Below are 23,451 nucleotides of genomic sequence, written 5' to 3'. Positions count from 1 at the left end.
AGGCATGTTATATTTGTACGGGGTAGTTGTGTCGTTAAAATTGGGCTTGAGATGGTTTGACGGTGTTGCACTGTCAAGGCTTTTACACTTTTGACATCGCTCTGTAAATACGTATTGAATGTCTATAGAGAGTGCATATGAATCCTTTTGAGTTCTTTACCTTAGGCCAGGATATACATGCTATACAGGACATACATGTCAGCTTATGTCAATTCCATACATTTTTATCTCCCTCACTGTCGCTTTTCCCGGTCAATTAGTTAATGCCATAAGTATAAGGCAAACCTATAATAACTCAAAAAATCTGTCACTTTTCAAAATCGTTTGCAACTAGTTCAATCACTCTGTTGAAGTTATACAGGGTGTTAGTGACATCGTAACGAAAACTTTGAGGGATGATTCATGCCATGATTCTGAGTTGATATCAAGTGGAATTTTCCGTCGCAAAAGTATGGAACGGAAAATAATTTAAATAAGCTCTAAAATTTTCATGACTTCTCCGACAGGAAATTCCACTTGATATCGACTCAGAATCATGGTCTGAATCATCCCCTTCAGTATTCGTTACAGTGTCACTAACACCCATACCTACTTGTATGGCTTCTGTATGTACTTGCACGGGGTGTTAGTGACATCGTAACGAATATTGAGAGGGATGATTCAGCTCATTATTCTGTTGTTAATTTCAAGTGGAATTTTCATTCTCAAAAGTATAGAATTAAAAATAATTAAAAAGAACTCAAAAGAAAACATGAATTTCGCGACGGAAAATTCCACTTGATATCAACTCAGAATCAAGGTCTGAATCATCCCCCTCAGTATTCGTTACGATGTCACTAACACCCTGTATAGTTCTGCATGAAGTGCAAATGATGAATGTGCGAATTTAAATAAATAAGTTATTAACGGTAGTTGAAACTAAAAATAGAGATTTATTAGTATTGACGAATGCTGTGATAAATGGAAAAAATACCAGTTTCACGAAAAAATACATGCCTTTGAATAGAAATCACAACTTGCGCAGAACTGGCGACAAACCTAGACGAGTTGGAGAGATACACAAAGAGGAAGACGAAAGGAAAGACGAAGAAGAAATGACGACAAACACTTGCAATAAAGTCGTTTTAACCCACGAAATGAAGACTCCTGAAACCCAGCACAAAGACACAACTACCAAGGTAAGTCAATAACAAAGTATACACACTTCAGTCTGAAGAACCTTCGCAATGTAAAGTCCTTTAGACGTGAGTCATTTTGAGGAAAATACTTTTAAAGCGAAGGTAAGTGACTATTTCATAGTTTCAAGTCTGTAATATTTACAAATAAGATTTTTATTTAATGCTAAACATTATAGGTAATAATGGTTGCTGGCTGGAATAATGAAGCGTTCAAATACTTCAAGCCACTGGTATATTAGACTACATGAGTGATGGAGTTGAAGATATTCAGGTGGATCTATTTTTTACGTGACTCTCGACATCATTACTTAGCTGGACAAATTTAATGTGGAGTGGTGCGGGCTCTCTCCCGGTATGGCCTGAGGATGCCCTGGTGGGTACAAACCTCAGCTAAGAATATTGTAAAAGAAGATATTTTGAAGAGAAACGGCGTCAAGAAGACGCTTGATAGGCTTGTGGCATATGGGATCTGTTTAGTGTTGTGATTGACCGCTACCATGAGTTATCGTCAGGATCGATCGCTCGAAGACTATTTTCACTATACTGTGGTGAAACTACCAGTCGTGGTAGCGCCACCACAGAGTACGGTTTACGTCCATAATGGGTGCGAGATGCGATAATTGGTTGAACTCTAGCACAATGACGACCACTGTGCGCTCTACATTACTGTGACAAAGATGAGTTTGTGCGCAGATGGGTACTAGGTTCTAGAATAAAATAAAGGGTTTAGAATAAGGGCTTTTTAGTCAGATCTGTAAGTACCTAAAACATATGCAGGATACCTTGTCATCCGAACTGTGATCATAGCTTTTAGTAAGTATGTTTCTATTCCTAAATTATTTTTAAAAGCTCCTAAGTAACTTAGGATAACAACCAAATGGTAATTTCATTTCTTTGATTTACCTCTCTGTAGACATGGGTATAAGGCGTGAGTATAATAATATCTTTAGAATTATATGTATAAAGTCTTTCTGACTGCATACCCGAAGCGACTAGTCATTAATGTTTTTTTTTTAATAAATTAATCTACATACAATAAAATATGTCAGAAGTAATATTCTATTCCATACTGTTTCTAGAAGTATACATTGTTTTAAGTTTACGCAGTTATTATCATAAAACACATAATAACGGGTTCTTACCGCGTTTAAAGCAGGGGTATAAGACTCCTAAGAGAGATGGGAGTCTCAGTTTACATTCCAGTCTTCTCGGTTATGATTCCAAGAAGCAATCCAAAGGTAAGAGTGTTTGTTCCTTTATTCTAGGAAATTATTATTTACTAATCTGTAGAGGTATGAGTATGAGTCATCTCATCACATCTGGTCTAGTACGAAACGTAGATACTGCTGCGAAGCTAGATCATAATTGCCAAAACATCTCGCGTAATATGAAATAGATGTATCCATGTTTATATGAGTATGAGTATGAAAACTATAATAACAAGTTAGTACTGATGCGGTAGGGTGGAGTGAGCTTTACCTAAGGCATGTGTCATGTAGGTACGTATTGGGACAAAGTTTGTATGAATTTCAGAAGGCCGTATAAATTCACATTCATAAATTAAAATATAAACAGATATACAACCTCTTCAGTTTGATCCTACATCATAAAAAGCGTGAAAATGATACAGGTACGGTATTTGTTTATTTTTTGTATGTACGGGTGATTTCTTGTTTTGTTTATTGTATAGTTATGAGCATGAGCAATATCGTGTACCCACTTTAGAACCATGTCGCACTATCATATTTGACATTTAATGAGACTTACGGTTTAATTTGTCAAAAAAGCTAATGTGACATGGTTTCAAAGTGTATACATATTAGTACTCGTGACCGTACCCGGTAGGTGGTGCTGCGATCAGACAGGACTACTTCAGTAGGACTCGCTTGTTTTAAGTAAAAAATTAATGAAGGTATCCGTCAAAGGTGGAGGAGCTCGGTGGCGCAGCGGTAAACGCGCTCGGTCTGCGATTGTTGAAGTTAAGCAACTTTCGCTAAGGCCGGTCATAGGATGGGTGACCACAAAAAAAAGTTTTCATCTCGAGCTCCTCCGTGCTTCAGTCGTTAAGTCGTTGGTCCCGGCTGCATTAGCAGTCATTAATAATCATCAATCCGCACTGGGCCCGCGTGATGGTTTAAGGCCCGATCTCCCTATCCATCCATAGGAAAGGCCCGTGCCCCAGCAGTGGGGACGTTAATGGGCTGATGATGATGATCCGTCAAAGGACCCTTCGCCTTGAAAGCACAGCTTACAGCTGCAATCCAGAAAGTATTTTACCTATGTCCCCTTCTGCGCGTACCCACGTTTGCCACAACGACACGCAGTTAGCATCGCCCCGCTAAGCGCACGACAAATATGCGCAGGCGGCGGCGGGCGCGCGACAGAGCATCGCTCGGTGCTAAATGAACTAGTTTGGATCATGTGGGGCAACTATACTCAATGAATTTCTATTACGTACGCCATGTAAGCTTACTAAGTCACTGTGGTCCTGTGGCTCAATGGCTTGCTTCTCAGACGGGGAGCGCCGGTTCGTACCCTGGTACCGGACAGGCAATGAGTTATTCTTCTTCTATCGTGTGGGTTGTGAGGTGAATTACCAACCTCATCAACCCTGGTGTCAGGGTTACTATTGAGCCGCCAAAGGCCTCTGACATGACTCATATAACGACTACGTACTTACATCAGTAAGTAATAACCGGGACCAACAGCTTAACGTGCCTTCCGAAGCACGGATCTTTTTACTTTTTGGACAATCAGGTGATCAGCCTGTAATGTCCTAACCAAACTAGGGATCACAAAGTGATTTTTTGTGATTTGTCCCCACCGGGATTCGAACCCGGGACCTCCGCATTGTGAGCCCAACGCTCAACCACTGGACCACCGAGGCCGTTAATGAGTTATTCATTTTTGAGTTATTAATTTATCTAAAGTGCATTTCTTACTAACACAGTTGGCTCGACCATTGAATACGGCTCACCAGATTATATCCCGACTGGGGTAGTCTGAGGTACATCCATCACAAGATGAACTGTTAGACCAACACAAAAACTAATTTTTACCTGGATTGAAAATAGCAAGTCTGTTGCGAGGGTTTTTTTGCAGAAGGCGATTTTTCAAAAAGTCGCTTACGAGATTTTCACTATAAGGGTACGATATATATTATGTAGGAAAGTGAGAATTCTATGGAAGGATAATGAATGGAAATTTGATTGTTTATGGTATGAAAGGAGGATGGATTAATGAATGGGACGTAAGGCAGTTTTAAAAAGTAAGAAAGCGGGTCTATGGTGCATGTCGGTCGGGTTAGAGGACTTTTTTAAAATATAAGGAGTAAAGATTTAATAAAGAGTAAAGATATTTAAAATATCCCGTGTTATTTCTATATCCCACAAAATAATATAATGTGTAGGATGGTAGTGAAACGTCCATTGACGGCAATCTATCAAGACGGTCAGTGGAACCGGAATCCCGTGTTGTGACTTCTCTTAACGGGTTACAAAAGCGGATATCACCATATATATTATCCATTTATTAAGGCCTAGCCTTTTAAGTACTTTAAAAAGAATTTCTTTTGAAAGTAATAAACGCAAGAAATAAACAAAGATATAATTTATTGGTATAACTAGCTTTTGCGGCTTCACTCGCGTTATATTCACGATAACACGGTTCCATGTGTTTTAGCTTCCTACCTTGAAAAGTCCCATATAAAATTTGACCCCCTCTTTGAAGGGGTTGGAGGCAGATTTCCACAAAAAAAAAGATGCACGATTTTTTTGTTAGTCACAAAAGTCAGAAAGTCAATAGTGATCAGAAAGTATATGACCAACACGGAACACCACTATGTTTTTGTAGAAAAACATCAAGGCTCTTCGAGGGTTCATTGGTCCTATAAGAGATATTAAACGAACAACATTTCAATATGGATAATGTTTTACAATAGTTTAAATGCGTTCATTAGCATAGTGATGTATCAGTCAAGATTAGGCCGATCGGCTGTTCCATGTACCTAATAGTAACTACTTAGATTTGAATGCGTATTAACTTAGTATTAATACTTCAGTATGTCACCGTCTGAGACATATTGCAGCAGGTTTTACTTGTGTTTATCGTTTGGAAATCCTGATTCAATTCGACTACGCTGGCGGGGATGTATTGTAGTAGCATATTTTCGATATACGCACGCATCCCTGGATTCCTATTCTTTTCTTTTCTATATTTGGTTTATTCGGACACCGGACAGAATAAAACCACTATAGAAGTTTAAGTCTCCACAGAAGATTTGTTGAAAATATTACTACTCCTTAACAAAATTGATAGTAGCATTTAAAAAGCAACGTAAATAAATGAATTACATCGTAAATCTTCTAACACTGGATTAATACTACTTATTAATGACGCTTATAACAAAAACATATATTATGAAACTGTCCAAACTGTATTTATAGCTGCTCTATATTATTTTTTCGATCGGCCATTATCGTGATTTAAATTAAATGTTCAATTTGGGTAATCTGTATAAAGTTGATAATGATAAAAACCTATGAAACGAACGATGTAAACAATCAGAAAGTCAGATACCAATATTTAACCTAAGGGTCCTATGTCACTAGGAAACCAGTGAAAACGAATTCAAAGCGATATTATAATACAGCCTTTGGGATACATGTCTAATCCATCTAAAGAGTGTTAATGACATCGTGGTGAATACTTAGAGGGATGATTCAAACCATGATTCTGAGTTTATATCAAGTGGAATTTCCTGTCAGAAAATTCATGAAAATTTTAGTGTTTTTCTTTAATTATTTTCAGTTCCATATTTTTGCAACGGAAAATTTCACTTGAAACTTAGAATCATGGAATCATCCCTGAATCATCCCTCAAAGTTTTTGTTACGATGTCACTAACACCCTGTATAATTGTAACTGGTTGTAAGTGTTTCTTCAAGAACTTGTTATTGATATGACATCATTCCACGTCTCCCGTTAGACAGTTTACGACTCCAAATTAATTTAGTAGCGTCTAACATGAGCTAATTGAATCATTAATAGAATACTCAAAATCAATTCAATAAATTTCATAAATCAAGTTGGACTGTGTAAATGTTTTCATTGGTTCTGTACACTTATTTAAAAAAATATCAATCCTAAGTATATAAGACTGTAGCTATAATTATACCACGACCGCCTAGTAAAAGACTATGTATTCTATTGACAAATTTTAGAATTCATTTCTTTTATTGTTTTGAGTGTATTCACATTTCACCACGCTGCTCCACTGCAGGTTGGTGAATGGAACTGTAATTATAATGTAGATATTTTTTATATACTACGATATACATAAAACTCTTCTTATAAAAAATACTAACTAGGGTTGTGACTAATGAGTAACTTAATTTTGACTTTAGTAAATTGAATTTTTCTAACATTTCTTACTGTCTCTATTAAAGTCGTAAGACCGAATGTTCTTTTAAAATCCAAAACCCATTGTTTAACTATTTTGTCTGGAAATCTCGGCGTTAAGAGGTTAAGGGGAAGTCACTATGTGATTATGTTATAATGTAGAAATTGCTGCCTTAGTAATAATGCGGCCTGTTGTGGGTTGTATGTGCTCAATATAGTATTTTTACTATTTTATTATTGTATAATATGTCAATACCAAAACCCTCACTTTCAAGCTTTACTTGTCTTTCTCCGGGGGAACCCTAAACAACAAAAGTAATTAATTAACAAATCGACGTCTAGTATTATGTCGGCCGTGGGCGACAGTGTCCGACCACACCCACGTAACGTTTTATAGTCGATCGAATGAAACTGTTGATTGGAAAACGATTCATAGAAATTCAACTGACGAGTGGTCGTCGGTCGTCGTGTCAATGCACTGGCTAAACGGCCTCCGTGGTCCAGTGGTTGAGCGTTGGGCTCACGATCCGGAGGTCCCGGATTCGAATCCCGGTGGGGACATATCACAAAAATCACTTGGTGATCCCTAGTTTGGTTAGGACATTACAGGCTGATCACCTGATTGTCCGAAAGTAAGATGATCCGTGCTTCGGAAGGCACGTTAAGCCGTTGGTCCCGGTTACTACTTACTGACATAAGTAAGTAGTCGTTACATGAGCCATGTCAGGGGCCTTTGGCGGCTCAATAGTAACCCTGACACTAGGGTTGATGAGGTTGGTATTCTACCTCACAACCCACAGGATAAGAAGAAGAAGACTAGCTAAATCACGTGACTATGTCCGCATTGCGCGTGCTGCTCGGCTCTTTCAGGAAATAATCTGCATTCTGCCCGAGTTCATTTTGCGGTTCTTTCAATTTATGAAACTAATTATACTAATTCCATGCAATTGTTAATACTTAGTAATCCCTTCAACCAGGCGCCATTACTACGGCATTTTCTACTATGTTAGTGCAAATGGAAGTTCTAACTTATTTTTTTTTTTAAGGCTGCTTTTCTACCAAGGATGTGCGAGGCGGCGTAGCGAGAGATGTATTTGCTAAGAACCATTAGATTCGATTCATATGCGCTGCGCTGAGAGAGGTTAAGGAAGTTCCGGGTGAGAGCCTTCAGCGCTCCCCATTTGACGGGCCAAGTAGTTAATGGCAAATCTACAATGAGTCACGTCAAAAAAAAAGTTAAGGGAGCAATTCTAATAATTCTTAGCAAATACATCCCATGTTACGCATTCTCAGTCATCTTTGGTGGAAACGCAGCCTTTGCCCTCCGAGCGATTTCTGAACTTTTTATCAATCAATAATTTCTTTATTGCACAAATAACTAATAGGACAGGTACTAACGGATATCACCTTCGTTTTTGCTTCGCCCCAGTTGGATTTAAATAAGCACAATAGATAGCTTTATTAGGTAAAAGATGCTAATGGATTGGAGCGCGGGATGGTGCAATACAAAAAAAAAGATATAAGCAAGAAAACTTTCTTTCCTTTTTTTAATTTTGATACAATTACCTTAAAAAACTGCCAAAATCAATCAAATTGTCAGCTTGATTTTCAAATTACCAAAATTGAGTCATTGACGGTCATTACGACGCCATATGTCAGATGTTTCGCTAAATTTGCCTGTCCTGTATCAAAATGCATCGACTTACTGAAATCCGTTAATATCAATAAGGCCTGTTCACATGTACTGGTTGATACACTAGTTTTTTTATTTATATCACGTTGCTCTAATAGAAAGGTGTGAGTGCTTAGTTCATCTTGCGATTGATGTACCTCTGACTACCGCAAATGGGACATAGTTGTGAGCTTATGCTGTGTTTATTTAGAACTTATAATGTGACAAATACTTATTGCGCACACAGACATAACAAGATAGATACAGAAACGAAAAGTAGGTAATTAAAAATCTCATCAAAGATATTGTTATAAAGCAATCTTCTTCTATCGTGTGGGTTGTAAGGTGGAGTACCAAGTTCATCAAACTTAGTGTCAGGGTTACTATTGAGCCGCCAAAGGCCCCTGACATGGCTAAAAGCAATAAGGTCGCCTATTAAGGAACATGAGAGACTGCCTATTATATTTCGAGATCTTATCTTTTTTACCATGTTTTCTACTAATAAATTTCGTTTTATTTTACTCTTTATTTATAATTTTTGTTTCTTTTTAAAAAGTAATAAGATGTTATTTTTTATTTCCCGTGGGTGCAATAAAGTATTTTTACATAAAATCACGCCTATTTTCCGTTGGGGTAGCCAGATACTACGGAATCCCACTTACTACTATCCTGACTCAATTCTTTCGCTTCGTCCACTCTGATCAAAGACTTCATGCTTCATTCCTGACCTTCCTTAAAGTAAAGAAGTAATTAATAATGTATTTATTATATCCTATTGTTGTAGACCTAATAATATTTTCGAATCCACGAGCTCTGATGTGGCCACATCCGTACAGGCCACAGGCATCAATTTTCGTCGATCGACTCTGGTCCTAATTTAGGCCCCTCGTGGCCCAGCCTTGATTAATTGCAAATTAAAGTACACGGCGGGGTGGTTCCCACTCGGTATGACTTTATTGAATTTCATGCCAAAGATTTATGCCCGGTACAACCGATTTATTATCGAACCTCAACGATTATCGCTGGCTTTTGCGTAAAGTCTCGCCAAATTAAATTGGAAAATAATTGCCGGAGTTTTACTTTTTTTCTGTTTTTGAATTTGCATGTCGAAGGATGTAATGTAATAATAAAAGTAACGTTTATTGAAATGTGTACTTAATTTACATTAAGCATTGAAACCTGTCTCGCAAACTAGGCGAAGCTGTGTCTGACAGTAGATACTTATGAACTTATTAAACAGCAAAATGGTATTTTAAACAAAAATCTAAATTAATGTGTAGCATAGAACTGACATCCAAATCTGAAAACAGCCTTCCTTACTATCATTTTTCTTCACATAGGTTGGTAGCTTATCCCTGGTTTCGGACTTGCACCGTCATCATCTCCCTAGCATTGTCCTGTTTTTCTCAGGGTCTGCTTACCTAACTTGAAGATTTGACAGGTCCGGTTTTTTACAGAAGCGACTGCCTGTCTGCCTTTCCAACCCGCGAAGGGAAAACCAGGCCGATACAGGTTAGGTCACATACCTCCGAAAATGCATTTCTCAGGAATGTGGGTTGCCTCACGATGATTTTCAGCACGTGATAATCATTTATAATCCAAACATGAATTCGAAAATAAATTTGACAATCATTGTCAAAGTGAGAGGCAAGCGTTCTACCAACTGGGCTACCAATGAGTTATTAATTTATCTTAAGTGTAGTTTTCACTAACGTAGTCGGCTTGACCTCTCTCTACATAATTGTAGAGACGGAGATACGGCGCACCACCAATCACGTTAGTCTAACAGAATGTGGGTTTCCTCACGATGATTTTTAGCAAGTGATAATCATTTATGATCCAAACATGAATTCGAAAACAAATTCGACAATCATTGTCAAAGTGAGAGGCAAGCGTTCCACCAACTGGGCTACCAATGAGTTATTAATTTATCTTAAGTGTAGTTTTCACTAACGTAGTCGGCTTGACCTCTCTCTACATAATTGTAGACACGGAGATACGGCGCCTATTACGGCACCTATTACGTTGGTCTAACAGTAAGCTTGATGAGGTGTGGGTACTTAGTACATCTTGCGATTGTGTGCTTTTGACTACGCCAATTGGCTTATTTTATAAACCTCTTGCGGAATAATTTTGGTCTGCTTTCAGCTCCTTGCAATAGATGAGCTATTTTGAAACCGGGTAAATTTTATGGTGTCAATTTTTATACCGATTGTAATTAATTGAAAGAAGTCGAAGGTTAACCCTTTCATGGGCAGAAACCATGGGTCATTGATGGTTCATAATAGATAATATGACACGTTGGAATCGGAACGTCATTAGACGTTCTGTCCTTGAAAGTGTTAAAGAAAATCCCATCAGAATGTGACTTATCAAACAGACAATTACGTGGTTATCACTATAGGGTGGTGGATATCCCAACTATTCGCAAAAAGCGCTTCGCATCGTCCTTCATTATGCGTACTGCTAGGGAGTTTCCACTCCCAAAGAATTCCCACCGCAAAGAATTCCTTTTTTGCCGTCTTCTGTATTTCCGAATGCATATAACACGGCGTGCTTTCAAGACCAGAGTAAACAGGCACCTTCTGGGCGAGCTCGCTCCATCTTAGGCGTCGTCAATGCCTTCGGGCAAGTTTAGGGCCAAGAGCAAACCCATCAAAAGAAAAAGAAATAGGGTGACGACAAATTGGCTGTAGGTGTGTTGCGAAAATGTTCTTTCTTTCATTGTCTGTACTCTACACATCCAACCTTTATCAATCCTTGTCACTTTATATCTTCTGTCTTTAGTCAATGTAAGTTTGGTGTGACGAATATCGTCTACAACAATGAAACTATATCAACAGCTGATATATTTGTCCAGATTTATAACTGGGAAGTGCTATAACCAATTATCAACGGGCATAATGTGTCTACCTTTGTTTTAATGGCCTTTTAGTACGACATATCATATATCACGAACGGAGGATTTGATTTAGTAATATTATTACGGGAATAACGGCCTTTGTGGTCTAGTGGTTCAGCGTTGGGCTCACGATCCGGATGTCCCGGGTTCGTACCGCAGTGGGGACATATCACAGTAATCACTTTGTTATCCCTAGTCGGGTTAGAATTGCAAGCTGATCACTCGATTGTCCGAAAGTAATCCAAAGTGGTGTCCTAACCACCGTGAGTTGTGTATGTACAGTCATGAGCAATACGTATTTGACATTTAGTGATACTTACAGGGGCGGAGTTGCAAAGAATTATGACAATCGAAGTGACAGGGATAAAAATATACGATTGACATTCCCAAGGTGTGTTTGTCAATTTGTACCGGGTATATTAGTAGTATTAGTACCAGGGTGGATCGATGACCTCCTGATGGTCGCGGGAAGCCCGAAGCTCGATCAATGTGACGAGCCTTGGGCGAGGCCTATGTCCAGCAGTGCACAATTTCCAGCTGATGATGTTGATGATAACCACAGTACATATTAGTACTCGTGTACACACATGAACTCACGCCTATTTCCCTCAGGGGTCAGTAGCGAGACTGTGGAATTCAATTTTCTTCTATCCTAATGTATAACTTGCTTCCTCTTGTTGTGTGGGTATGTACGTAATATACCTGTACTGCTGAGGGAAAGCTGTGCAGTGTGACATTATATCCTCGTCTTAAAGTGAAAATTATGTATGCGCCTTTTTCGGAAAATAACATTTGGATGTGATTTTTGTGTAAAATAACGCGCATTAGACACGCTTGTTTCAATCCAGGTAAAAATTGTGGTTTAAACTTTTGCCCAGATGGAAATTAATTGAAATAAATCGGGGTTTTGTTGAAGAAAAACACATCAGAATATGATTTTTCAAAAAAGGCGCTTAAGTTTCATTGAAAGGCGCTTAAGTAAGGTTTTCATCAAATAAGGCGACAACATACGATGCTTGGTGCGTATAATTAATTCCATTACAAAATTCAAAAATATTTATTCTTCAAAATTGGCTTACATAGTCGCTTTTTGAACGTCAAAAATGCTGTATCGCTGAGGGAAAGACGTGGCCAGAAAACCTCCCAGCACAGGGCCCTACTCCTCCTGTTTCATGATTTCCTTTCTTTTTTTAAGTCCAGTTTGTCGCATTCCAATTGTCGCAAGTAAGATCACGCACATAAAAGCAAATTCATCAGTTTAACATATTTTGCTTGAACTTAATCCTGACCACGTATCTATTATGTAATATTCAAGGTTTATGGTGTATAAATATAATAATAGAGGACCATAAAGAGGTCTTTAGTATTCAACGCACAATTCGTATTTGAAGACACCGCGTTCAAACAATTTGTTTGTTACCTTAAAAACTAAAAATACGCTAACAACGCTAAAGATTTATAAACAAACTAATTAAATAACTGGTGTCTCATCATCATCTCCCTAGGATTATCCTATTTTCCACAGGGTCCGCTTAACTAACCTGAAGATTTGACAGGTCCGGTTTTTACAGAAGCGACTGCCTGACTGACCTTCCCACCAGCGAAGGGAAAATCAGCCCAGTACAGATTAGGTCACATACCTCTGAAAATGCATTTCTCGGGAATGCGGGTTCCCTCACGATGTTTTCCTTCACCGCTGAACACGTGATAATCATTTATGATTGAAACATGCATTCGAAAACAAATTCGAGAATCATTGGTTAGGCCTGTGCTGGATTCGAACCTGCGACCTCAAAGTGAGAGGCAAGCGTTCTACCAACTGGGCTACCACGGCTCTAATTAAATAACTGGTGTCTAGTCTTAACTATTTATAAAACATAAACTTAAGAACACAATTCAATTGGAAACAGTGGAAAGTTAACTACCCACGATAACAAATGAACCTAATTATGAAAACACTTTCTGATTGTTCTTGAACAACTTAACTTGTTTTTCATACATTTATTTTAAGTAAACTAAACTTAAAATAAATATTAACGGTTAAGAACATGCTACACCTATGCAAAATATTTCGCAAGTAATTGTAAATGCTTAATATTTAGTTTCTTGCCCTATAAGCATTTATAGTTTATATTTCAGAAATATCTAGTAGATAATTTAAGCTGATTATGTAGAGCTATTTAATAAAGTATTTTAAAATAATTTACCTATTTTTATTTTCAAAGCCTCTTAACACATCAGTTTTAGGTTAAGGATTGTAGGTTATGTAAATAGGAATTAAATAACAGATATATTAATTAGAAGAATTATCTTTATAAATACATAGCAGTATATTCCACAAATGTAGCGCTCATTCATAATATAGAGCGTACCTATTAATATAATTAAGATCATAATAGTACGAAGGAATCATTATGAGGTGTTAAAAAGTAAGGTTAGGTTGGTAAAGCTACCCTAGTACTGCGAAACAGGACTCACCACCAAGAATCGGTGATGGGCGCGAGCAGCAGCAGGCAAGAAGCGATGAGCACCGGCCGCATGTCCGGGACATCACTGGCCACACACCCGGCGACCGACCATGCCTGACCGCCCACCCTACTCCGACATCCTCACTCGAAATTCGAAAAATGAAAGGAAACCCCGACAATTGTTTTTTGAAAAGCCGATCGATTTTCAAAAACAGTCGTGTATTTCCGGCGCGTCTCGTGCAGGATCCCTGTCGGCGGGAGACCGCGGCGCGACTGACGTTCACCTGCGCCCACCCCGCCGCACGCGCAACGCAAAACGATTTTCGCGCTATTTTGGCTAATATTTAGCGGATTAGGCTTCGCGTGATTAGAAATTTAGAGGTGGGGATACGACGCGTGTGGGCGAATTGATATATTGGAGCTTTCGTTCGATTAATGAGTTGAGAATTAATATAAGTCGATTAAATACGAGTCAATAGTCTTTTAATAGCTGATGAGTTTTGGGTATTTATAGGTTGTGTCGGTTGGGCACATGTTGTAATAAAATACAGGTGTATGTACCTGTGGTCAAATTGCCGATTGGTCAGCTGTTGAGCGCAGCCGACGGTGTAATACGAAGCAGACGTAAGGAGACTAGCGAGTGATGGACAGGAGGCGTACGGTACTCGTCTATTATTAGAATACACGTGCGAAACGCTAATTGTGTTAAACAAACAATCAGTTGCCGGCACCTGGAGCGCACACCTCACAGATATGACACTTCCAGAAATTGAGCAATTGGCTTTCTGGTATTAAACTTTGAATTCATAAATAAGTTTACTTTAAGTAAGTATTTATTCAGATTTAGATGCAAATCTCTTTCCAGGGTACGTTCCTCAAAATCAATATAGATGGCGCTGTACAGTTTGTTTACCGTTTAACCTTCTAATTTCATGGATAACAGACATATGCATCTTCCATCTTTGTTTTTAGGTACAAATGATGATCATTTTTATTACACCCAGACACAATTACATCTTCCATTATTATTCTGATCAAAATAAAGAGAAGCGAAGAAAGAGAAAAGGTAGCTACTTATAAATTATTTTTATACGTATATGCTTCTTATTTTGTATGTTGGAATAATTATGTACCCGAGTAATTAACAGCCTCCGTGGTCTAGTGGTAAGAGCGTTAGGCTCGATGTGGAGGTCCGGGTTCGATTCCTGATGGGGACATTGTCGAAATCACTTTGTGAGACTGTCCTTTGTTTGGCAAGGACTTTTCAGGCTTGAATCACCTGATTGTCCGAAAAAGTAAGTTGATTCCGTGCTTCGGAGGGCACGTTAAGCCGTTGGTCCCGGCTATTAGCCGTAAAAACACCTCCACCAACCCGCAGTGGAGCAGCGTGGTGAAGTATGCTCCATACCCTCTCCGGTTGATTGAGAGGAGGCCTGTGCCCAGCAGTGGGACGTATACGTATATAGGCTATTTATGTTATGTATGTTATGTAGCCGAGTAATAAGAAAACTAAAAAACGCCATCTATATTCTTTTGGTGAACGCAGCCTGGAAACTCCCTCATTATCTATGGATATAAGATTTGTCGTTTTAATGCTTTAAAATTAGTATTTACTTACGTGTGACTGTATTCTCTTTGGTAAGTACTGCGAAACAGGCACTTTGATACTTACTTCTCTAGTTGACTGAGTTTCTTCACAAGACAAGGTTTTTTTTTTGACGTGACTTATTGTAGATTTGCCGCAGATGGCATTAACTACTTGGCCGGACCAATGGGGAGCGCTGAAGGCTCTCACCCGGTACAACGTTTAAGACAATAGGCCTGAGGGTGCCCAGTTGGGCGCGAACCTCGGCTCAGGGCCTATGACATAAGCGACTGTTAAAAAGTACCTCATGAATTAAAAAAACTTTTAAAACGTAAACCTTTTTAGTTTTTTTTACTTTTTATTTAAATCTGGATCTCCGATTGTTTGTTACTCTGCCACGACGATTTATCAACAAGTAGCTCTGTTCGGATAACGCGTGACTTACATCGTTGTGTTGTGGGTTCGAATCCAAGTTCGGGCTCTTAACCACCGAAATCGACTGTATGGGTTTGAATTCATGTTTGGATCATAATCGTACATTTTGTAATTATGAACTACATGAAACAGTTTAAAAAGCTTAACGTGGAACGCATGTATATTTAGAAGAGCCATAAATTGTAGAGTTGTATATAATTAAGCTCATTTTTGACTGTAATAGCATAATAAAAGGTGCCAATTACATCGTGTGTTTGATCAATCTTTTAATAAGTAGTTTGTAGAAGTGATAAGGGTTTAAAACCCTAATAGACATAAACTTACGCCCTAATGCCTAACAGGGTGAGTAGAGCCACAAATAATCAAAGACATCTTGCAGCCGCTATTAATATGAAGTCCTAAGATTTGATGATTTTTAATTGGCATTTCTTCTCCTCAGCCATAACACCTTGCGAAATGGCGTAGATTCAAAATTGTTAAATTGCCCTTCAACGAGTTTATTCATCTTCAATCGTGTGGGTTGTGAAGTGAAGTACCAACCCACTCAACCCTGGTGTCAGGGATACTTTTGAGCCGTCAAAGGCCCTGACATGGCTCATGTAACGACTACTAACTTAGCTACATCAGTAAGTAATAACCGGAACCAACGGCTTAACGTGCCTTCTGAAGCACGGATCATCTTACTTTCGGAATATCAGGTGATCAGCCTGTAATATCCTAACCAAACTAGGGGACACAAAGTGATTTTTGTGATATGTTCCCACCGGGATTCGAACCGGGGACCCCCGGGTTCGTTAGCCCAACGATCAACCACTAGACCACAGAGGTCGATGTCTACCCGATGACAGTTGACTCATAAATATCTCCATAATGTTAGAAAAGATGGCATCCCTCGTTTTTGCAACATGCCCGAGAAAATTAACTCTGAACGCGTTCTGTTTTTATTCGCTTCCAGTTCAGCACTGAACATATATGTGACCAGAGCAAAGTGGTTTTTGTGATATGTCCCATCGGGAATGAACCCCGGACCTCCAGATCGTGAGACCAACGCTCAAACTACTGGACCACGGAGGCCGTCCTTTCTAGTTTATTCATGATAATAACATTGAGTGAATGGTTCTGATTCTGATGGCGAGCGAGCAGCCTATCGTCCATAACAATTATCCATCATATTCCCTTAATACACAATCCTACTTTCACATAAAAGCCATCTCCAAAAGCCTTTCTTTCCACCCCAGACCTAGTCCTACTAACCTCTTTACCAAAACCCACATCTATAAGTAGGTGACCATAACCAATGAACACCTGATAACAGCAAAATTAGCAGTAACGTTACATTAACATGTTTACGTTTCAGAATGCGCTCGATGTTTCAAAAGAAAACTTCGAGTACAAAGAAGAGATCAAAGCTGCGTCTACGCAGACTTGTTTGACAAGTGTTCGACAAAGGAAATATTTCGCGCTCTGTAAAATATACCTCACGATTGGTTCTCTGGAAAATAGTTGGCTTTGATACCGATATTACGTTTGTTTAATTTTCTAAGTTGAGAATACGCAGCTGTTTTATTTTCTAGCTCAAAATCTGTACATTTTTCAAAGATTTTCGTAACGGCCTCTGTGGTCCAGTGGTTGAGCATTGGACTCACGAACCGGAGGCCCCGGGTTCGGATCCCGGTGGGGACATATCACAAAAATCACTTTGTGATCCCTAGTTTGGTTAAGACATTACAGGCTGATCGCCTGATTGTCCGAAAGTAATATGATCCGTGCTTTGGAAGGCACGTTAAGCTGTTGGTCCCGGGTACTACTTACTGATGTAGCAAAGTTAGCAGCCGTTACATGACCCATGCCAGGGGCCTTTGGCGTATCAATCATAACCCTGACACCAAGATTGATGAAGCTGGTATTCCACCTCACAACCCACACGATAAGAAGAAGAAGAAGAAAGATTTTCGTAAAGAAATAATTGTCAGTGACGTCAGTTCTTTTCTCATGGAAAGTAAGCTTAATAAAAGAGCCGATTACTTAATCGGCTCGTCCGACTCACGCACAGAAAGTTCCGTAGAAAGTGCCGTAAATTACCAAAGATAATCTAAGGGAGACCTTGACTTGCCATTGAAAAATTGTCTCCGACGTATAGACATAGGGTGGCTATTAGTTTACCAGCTGCAAAATAACACTAATTATTTTGGATTGTTTCTTTCTTTTTTTTATTTTTTTTTTGCTGTAAGTCCTTTCTTTTTGCCAATATTCAAGATTCTAGGTTTTGAATCTCCTACGAAATGCATGCTGTATAAAAAATGGCTGTATCTTTATTTTGATTAAGAAGCTTTATTTTTTTACAGGTTTAAGAAATTGCAAACATTAACTTGATACCTCTACGCGTTTCGAGAAAAAAACATCTTGACAGACAGACGGACGGACAACAGAGTGATCCTATAAGGGATCCGGTTTTCCTTTTGAGGCTCGGAACCCTCAAAACAATTTCTTTTCATAACATACGTACGGTCACGAGCATTAATAAGTATGTATACACTTTGGTACCATGTCACATTAACTTTTTTGACAAATTGAACTGTAAGTCTCACTAAATGTCAAATATGTTAGTGCGACAGAGTCCTAAAGTGGGTATATGATATTGCTCATGACTGTACATAAATAGCCTTTATGACACTGCTAGGCACAGGCCTTCCTTCAATCAACCGAAAGAGGTAGGTATGGAGCATATTTCATTACGCTGCTCGATTTGGTCTTTTCAAATCATCAAAAGATTTGAAAGATTGAAGATATTTTGTCAAATGTTTAAGAATTAACTTTTTATAAAAAAGCAACAAACGAACTGTCATACTTAATTATTTCTCCAAACAACTTAATAGTCAAGCTACTTTGTCGACGAATACAAATATGACAATTATGCAAATAATGGAAAAACGCCTGTCGCGACGCGCATGCGTGGTAGACAAGCTAATAATGTTATTAATCATGATAAATTTTATCATAATAGATGCTTTCTCGTTGTTTACATGTAAAGTGTTAGAAAGGGCGAAGATTAATTACGTAAAGGCAAAGAATTATAAAAAAGTAATACATTACATAAACTCGATCCGAACGCGCATATTATATAATAATTAAAAACGATACGTGTAAAGATAGATTATTATAGATAGCTAGATAAAATACTTTATTGAGCAAAAATAAAGTAAAGGCACAAATCAAGTAGTTTCTATGAGTATACCATTAGTTATACTATAAACTCACGCCAGCAATCGTTGGGCTCTCGAATCGGAGGTTCTGGGTTCCATTCCCGGCAAAAATCACTTTGTGATCCCTAGTTTGGTTAGGACATTACAGGCTGATTACCTGATTGTCCGAAAGTAAGATGATCCGTGCTTCGGAAGGCACGTTAAGCCGTTGGTCCCGGTTACTACTTACTGATGTAAGTAAGTAGTCGTTACATGAGCCATATCAGGGGCCTTTGGCGACTCAATAGTAACCCTGACACAGGGTTGATGAGAATGGTACTCCACCTCACAACCCACACGATAGAAGAAGAAGCAGTCGCCAATGGGGTTGGCAGAGTCACAAGCAAACAGAGATCAATATACAGCCACTGTTGATACGAAGTCCTCAGGGTCAGCCCAACGCCCATTACACATATATACATAAATTCACGCCTATTTCCCACCGGGGTAAGCAGAGACACACTTCTCTTGCTTCCTCCACATTCATTAAACGTTTCATACACGCACACCGCTCCAGAGTAGATCGTACTAAACTTTTTCTTAGGACATCTCCAATTTGGTCAATGTACGTCCTTCTAGGTCTTCCTCTGCCAGTTTTACCACCAACTTTCGCTTTATATATCACTTTCGCGCATTATAATGAATTAATTCATCTATGTCATTCCTTAAACTGTGTAACTTTGTTTATTAATGTGGTTTGGAATTAATCACAAAATTAGCAATAATGCCACCTTTTTTACATTTTGTTTAATTGTAATTCTGTGTTATATGTTCCATTTGTGCATTAAACTATTAAGTATATTAAAATAAATATTTTATCTATCTATGAATATGGAAATACATTAAAGACGCGTATAAAACTTTCTTTGCTCTTAAACAAAATAAAGGTCTATTCAAACTCGTCCTGTATCGCTCCATAACGAGTGAAGCGGTTAAGTGTATCACTCTTCACGGGGACTTGGAGAGGCAAAAACGGAACGGTTCGGACATCGGAATCGTTTTAACTGAAGAGCTCTTGATATGTTTGCGCGTGAGTGTTATTCCTTTGCATTCTATCCGAGAGGGCTATTTAGTTTACCGACAGTATACGTGTGTGAAGGCCTTTATTTTTTGTTTTTTCTTTGTAAAGTTTGTTCTTAAAAGTTTGTAAAATTATAGATGGCGCTGTTCAGATTTAACGTCATAATTATTTATTTTCTGAATGCTCGGGGAGAATATTTACACAATTATTCAAAAATACAATGTCATGGCAGAGGCATTATAAATATAAAAATAATCGTCCCTTGTGGCCCAGGCACAATACATCTTGCACCCATTATTAATCTAATCAAGATAAGGTGAAGCAATATACGTAGCAACATAATTATATGTATATCTGATGCAAATATCAAGCACCAATTATTTTAATAAATATGCTTTTATAATTTCTTTATATTTAATAATATATATTAGAATAATAATTCACCCGATTGAAGAGAAAACCAAATCAAATGAGATATTTCTTTCGAAACAATGAATCGACAGATGTCTCCTGAAGTTTGTATAGAAATATGAGTTATGACGTCATCAATAAATGTAACGTAACGTAAGGTCGTACGGTCACGAGCATTAATATGTATACACTTTGGTACCATGTCACATTAACTTTTTTGACAAATTAAACTGTAAGTCTCACTAAATGTCAAATATGTTAGTGTGATAGAGTCCTAAAGTGGGTATATTATATTGCTAATGGCTGTACTTGTTATGTAATTCTTAATTCAATTGTTAAACTGGTTTAAATGGTCCCTTCTTAAATAGATATGTTTGAAATGTTAATAAAAGGGTAAAATGAGATTGGTTTTTATTCATCTTAGACTGGCTTCTATTTCTAGGTAAGCATTAGATATAATTTATCTTTGACCTAGTCATCTAGCCTGTCGAGACTAAGTACATCATCATCATCAGCCCATTAACGTCCCCACAGTCGGGGCACGGGCCTTCCCTATGGATGGATAGGGAGATCGGGCTTTAAACCATCACGCGGGCCCAGTGCGGATTGATGGTTATTAACGACTGCTAATGCAGCCGGGACCAAAGGCTTAACGTGCCTTCGGAAGCACGGAGGAGCTCGAGATGAAAACTTTTTTTTGTGGTCACCCATCCTATGACCGGCCTTTGCGAAAGTTTCTTAACTTCAACCATCGCAGACCGAGCGCGTTTACCGCTGGGCCACCGAGCCATCTAGCCTGTCGAGACAATACCTACAAATTAAATTAAATACTTACCAATTGTGGTTGTAACTTGCCTTGTAATGACTTCCGACCATACCCACCCTGTTAGCGAATATCTGTCGCACCTAGTAGGCACATTCTCTCAATATCACTTAAAATAAAATTTTATTCGTACTTTATCGGTTGATTAAGACATTTTTCATAAGCCTTTATAGACAGATGGTCATAAAATATTATTTATGAGTCATAAATACTTTTTGTTGAGGAATTCAAGTTTTATGACGTTCAAATAGCAAGCAAGCTTGGCTTACAATTATTAAAAAGTTATAGCATCCAGTTGTGCTAATATACACGTAATTACCAGTAAGTAGAGGTTTATAATTTTTATTTTCAAATAAACTTATTTATATAAATACGGGATAAATATTTAACACACAATGTAGACTCCATCTAATTTTATTTTAAGTTATAACTGTAATTTTATTATCCGCCGAAAAGGAAAGCCCCTTTCCTTTTCGGCGGATAAGAAAATTTCAGGTAAACTGGAAATAAAATTAGGTAGTGCCGACAGGAATTAGCACCATAGGCACTTAATGGGTCTTTGAGGGAATTTGACGTCACCCACCTGTCTAATAGGACAGATGACAACCTAGACAAATGAGAAAATTTATCTTTGATCCAGTTATCTCTATTCGTAATTGGGTTTTTTTCTTCTGGCTGAAAGGTCTGATTTGGAGTGTGTTTAAAAAATCTGGCCTGTCAGTATTTCCTGGTAAGAATAGTGTCAAACAGGATATCGCTAAAAGGGAGGTAATGCACAATAATAAAGGAAGAATATCGGAATTGTCTTTTTGATGACTTGGGGACCTGCCCACCCCATGTGTTCGACCAAGTAGTTAATGCCGTCTTAGGCAAACCAACGACTGGTCAAGTCTTTAAAAAATATTAAAACGCTATAGGTAAGTAATATAAGAAAACCTATAAAATGTTATGGACATGCTTTTACGTATGTATGTATCTAAGAATACACAATAAACGTATGACTACCTCGTCTCACAATGAACGCTAATTACGCACAATAGACTTAACAAATCATTTCAAAATTCAATTCTGACTATAAACAAAAGGAACCAATCTGGTGGTCTAAGGTACGGAACCATAAAAACGATATTATGTTTTAGAATCTCAATTAAAGATGGTTCACTGAACAAGAAATATCTAACAAATCAATTAAAGTAATGCAAGGAATTCATTCACCTTTAGTGATGTGAACATTGTTATTAAATCGATGTTATCGACAGCTTGACGTGGTCACAGGACTCATAAGCGAGTTACCTCCGTTAGTTACAGGGCTTACCTGACCAGAAGACTTAAGACCGCTTTTTTACAGAAGTAGTAAGCCTGAACAAAAATCACTGTGAAAAACGTGAAAGTATTTAAGTACTTATGTAATCTGGGGTTCTGTATTACAAGCTAACACTTTTCACAGACCCCAGTCTCTCTCACCAACAACTGTATCATAATCTTGTTTTATTGTTAATTACCAATTATCGCGTTGATGTGAGAGTAATAAACATATTTTTATTTATTTTATTTTTATTTTTCTGAGATTTAAATAACAATAAAACTATTTTTTTACTTCAGCACACAATCATATTTTGTTAGTAACAATTTATCTTAATAATAGTAATTAAATACATTAGTCAGTACAAACACTGTAGGTCAGTCTAAAATACCGCCCCCTCTCGTACGGTCACGAGCATTAATATGTATACACTTTGGTACCATGTCACATTAACTTTTTTGACAGATTGAACTGTAAGTCTCACTGAATGTCAAATATGTTAGTACGACAGAGTCCTAAAGTGGGTACATTATATTGCTCATGACTGTACCTGGTTCAAAGGTGCCCATTATACTGGCCGCGTTACCGCGCAATATTGCTAAGGAAACCTATTGTTTAAGTACTTGTAGAGAAATTAAAAGGACACTATGGTCCTGTGTGTCACCGGCTTGCTTCTCAAAAGGCGTGCGCTGGTTCGATCCCTCGTACCGGACTTCAATTTTTGAGTTATAATTTATCTTAAGTGCATTTTTCACTAACACAGATGGGTCACCCATTATAGACGATAATACGGCTCACCATCAGTGCTTAAAGCTCGGTGAAGCGTGGATACTTAGTTCATCTTGCGATGGATTTGCTCTCTGACTACCAAATTGGAATTATAATGGTGAGCTTATCACCTCCCTAACGTTATTCCGTTTTTTGCAGAGTCCGCTTACCCAACCTGAAGATTTGACAGGTCCAGGTTTACAGAAGCGACTGCCTGTATTAGGCCAGGCGCGCACTACGAGTT

The 23,451-nt window shown here is 38.2% G+C and overlaps 1 protein-coding gene across 1 annotated transcript in view; it reads right to left on the bottom strand.

Annotated features, from left to right (window-relative positions):
- Positions 1 to 13,910, bottom strand: part of LOC126370616 (protein Wnt-6) — a 42,188-nt gene extending 28,278 nt beyond the window's left edge. The window contains exon 1 of the mRNA XM_050015582.1: positions 13,630 to 13,910. Within this exon, the coding sequence (XP_049871539.1) occupies positions 13,630 to 13,691 (62 nt within the window). The 5' untranslated portion in view covers positions 13,692 to 13,910. The remainder of the gene's footprint in view (positions 1 to 13,629) is intronic.
- Positions 13,911 to 23,451: the final 9,541 nt, after the last annotated feature.

The sequence above is a fragment of the Pectinophora gossypiella genome, chromosome 1, assembly GCF_024362695.1.
Source record: "Pectinophora gossypiella chromosome 1, ilPecGoss1.1, whole genome shotgun sequence".
NCBI classification, from domain to species: domain Eukaryota; kingdom Metazoa; phylum Arthropoda; class Insecta; order Lepidoptera; family Gelechiidae; genus Pectinophora; species Pectinophora gossypiella.
The sequence above is the reverse complement of the archived record's forward strand: the minus strand, read 5'-3'. Positions and strand labels throughout refer to the sequence as shown.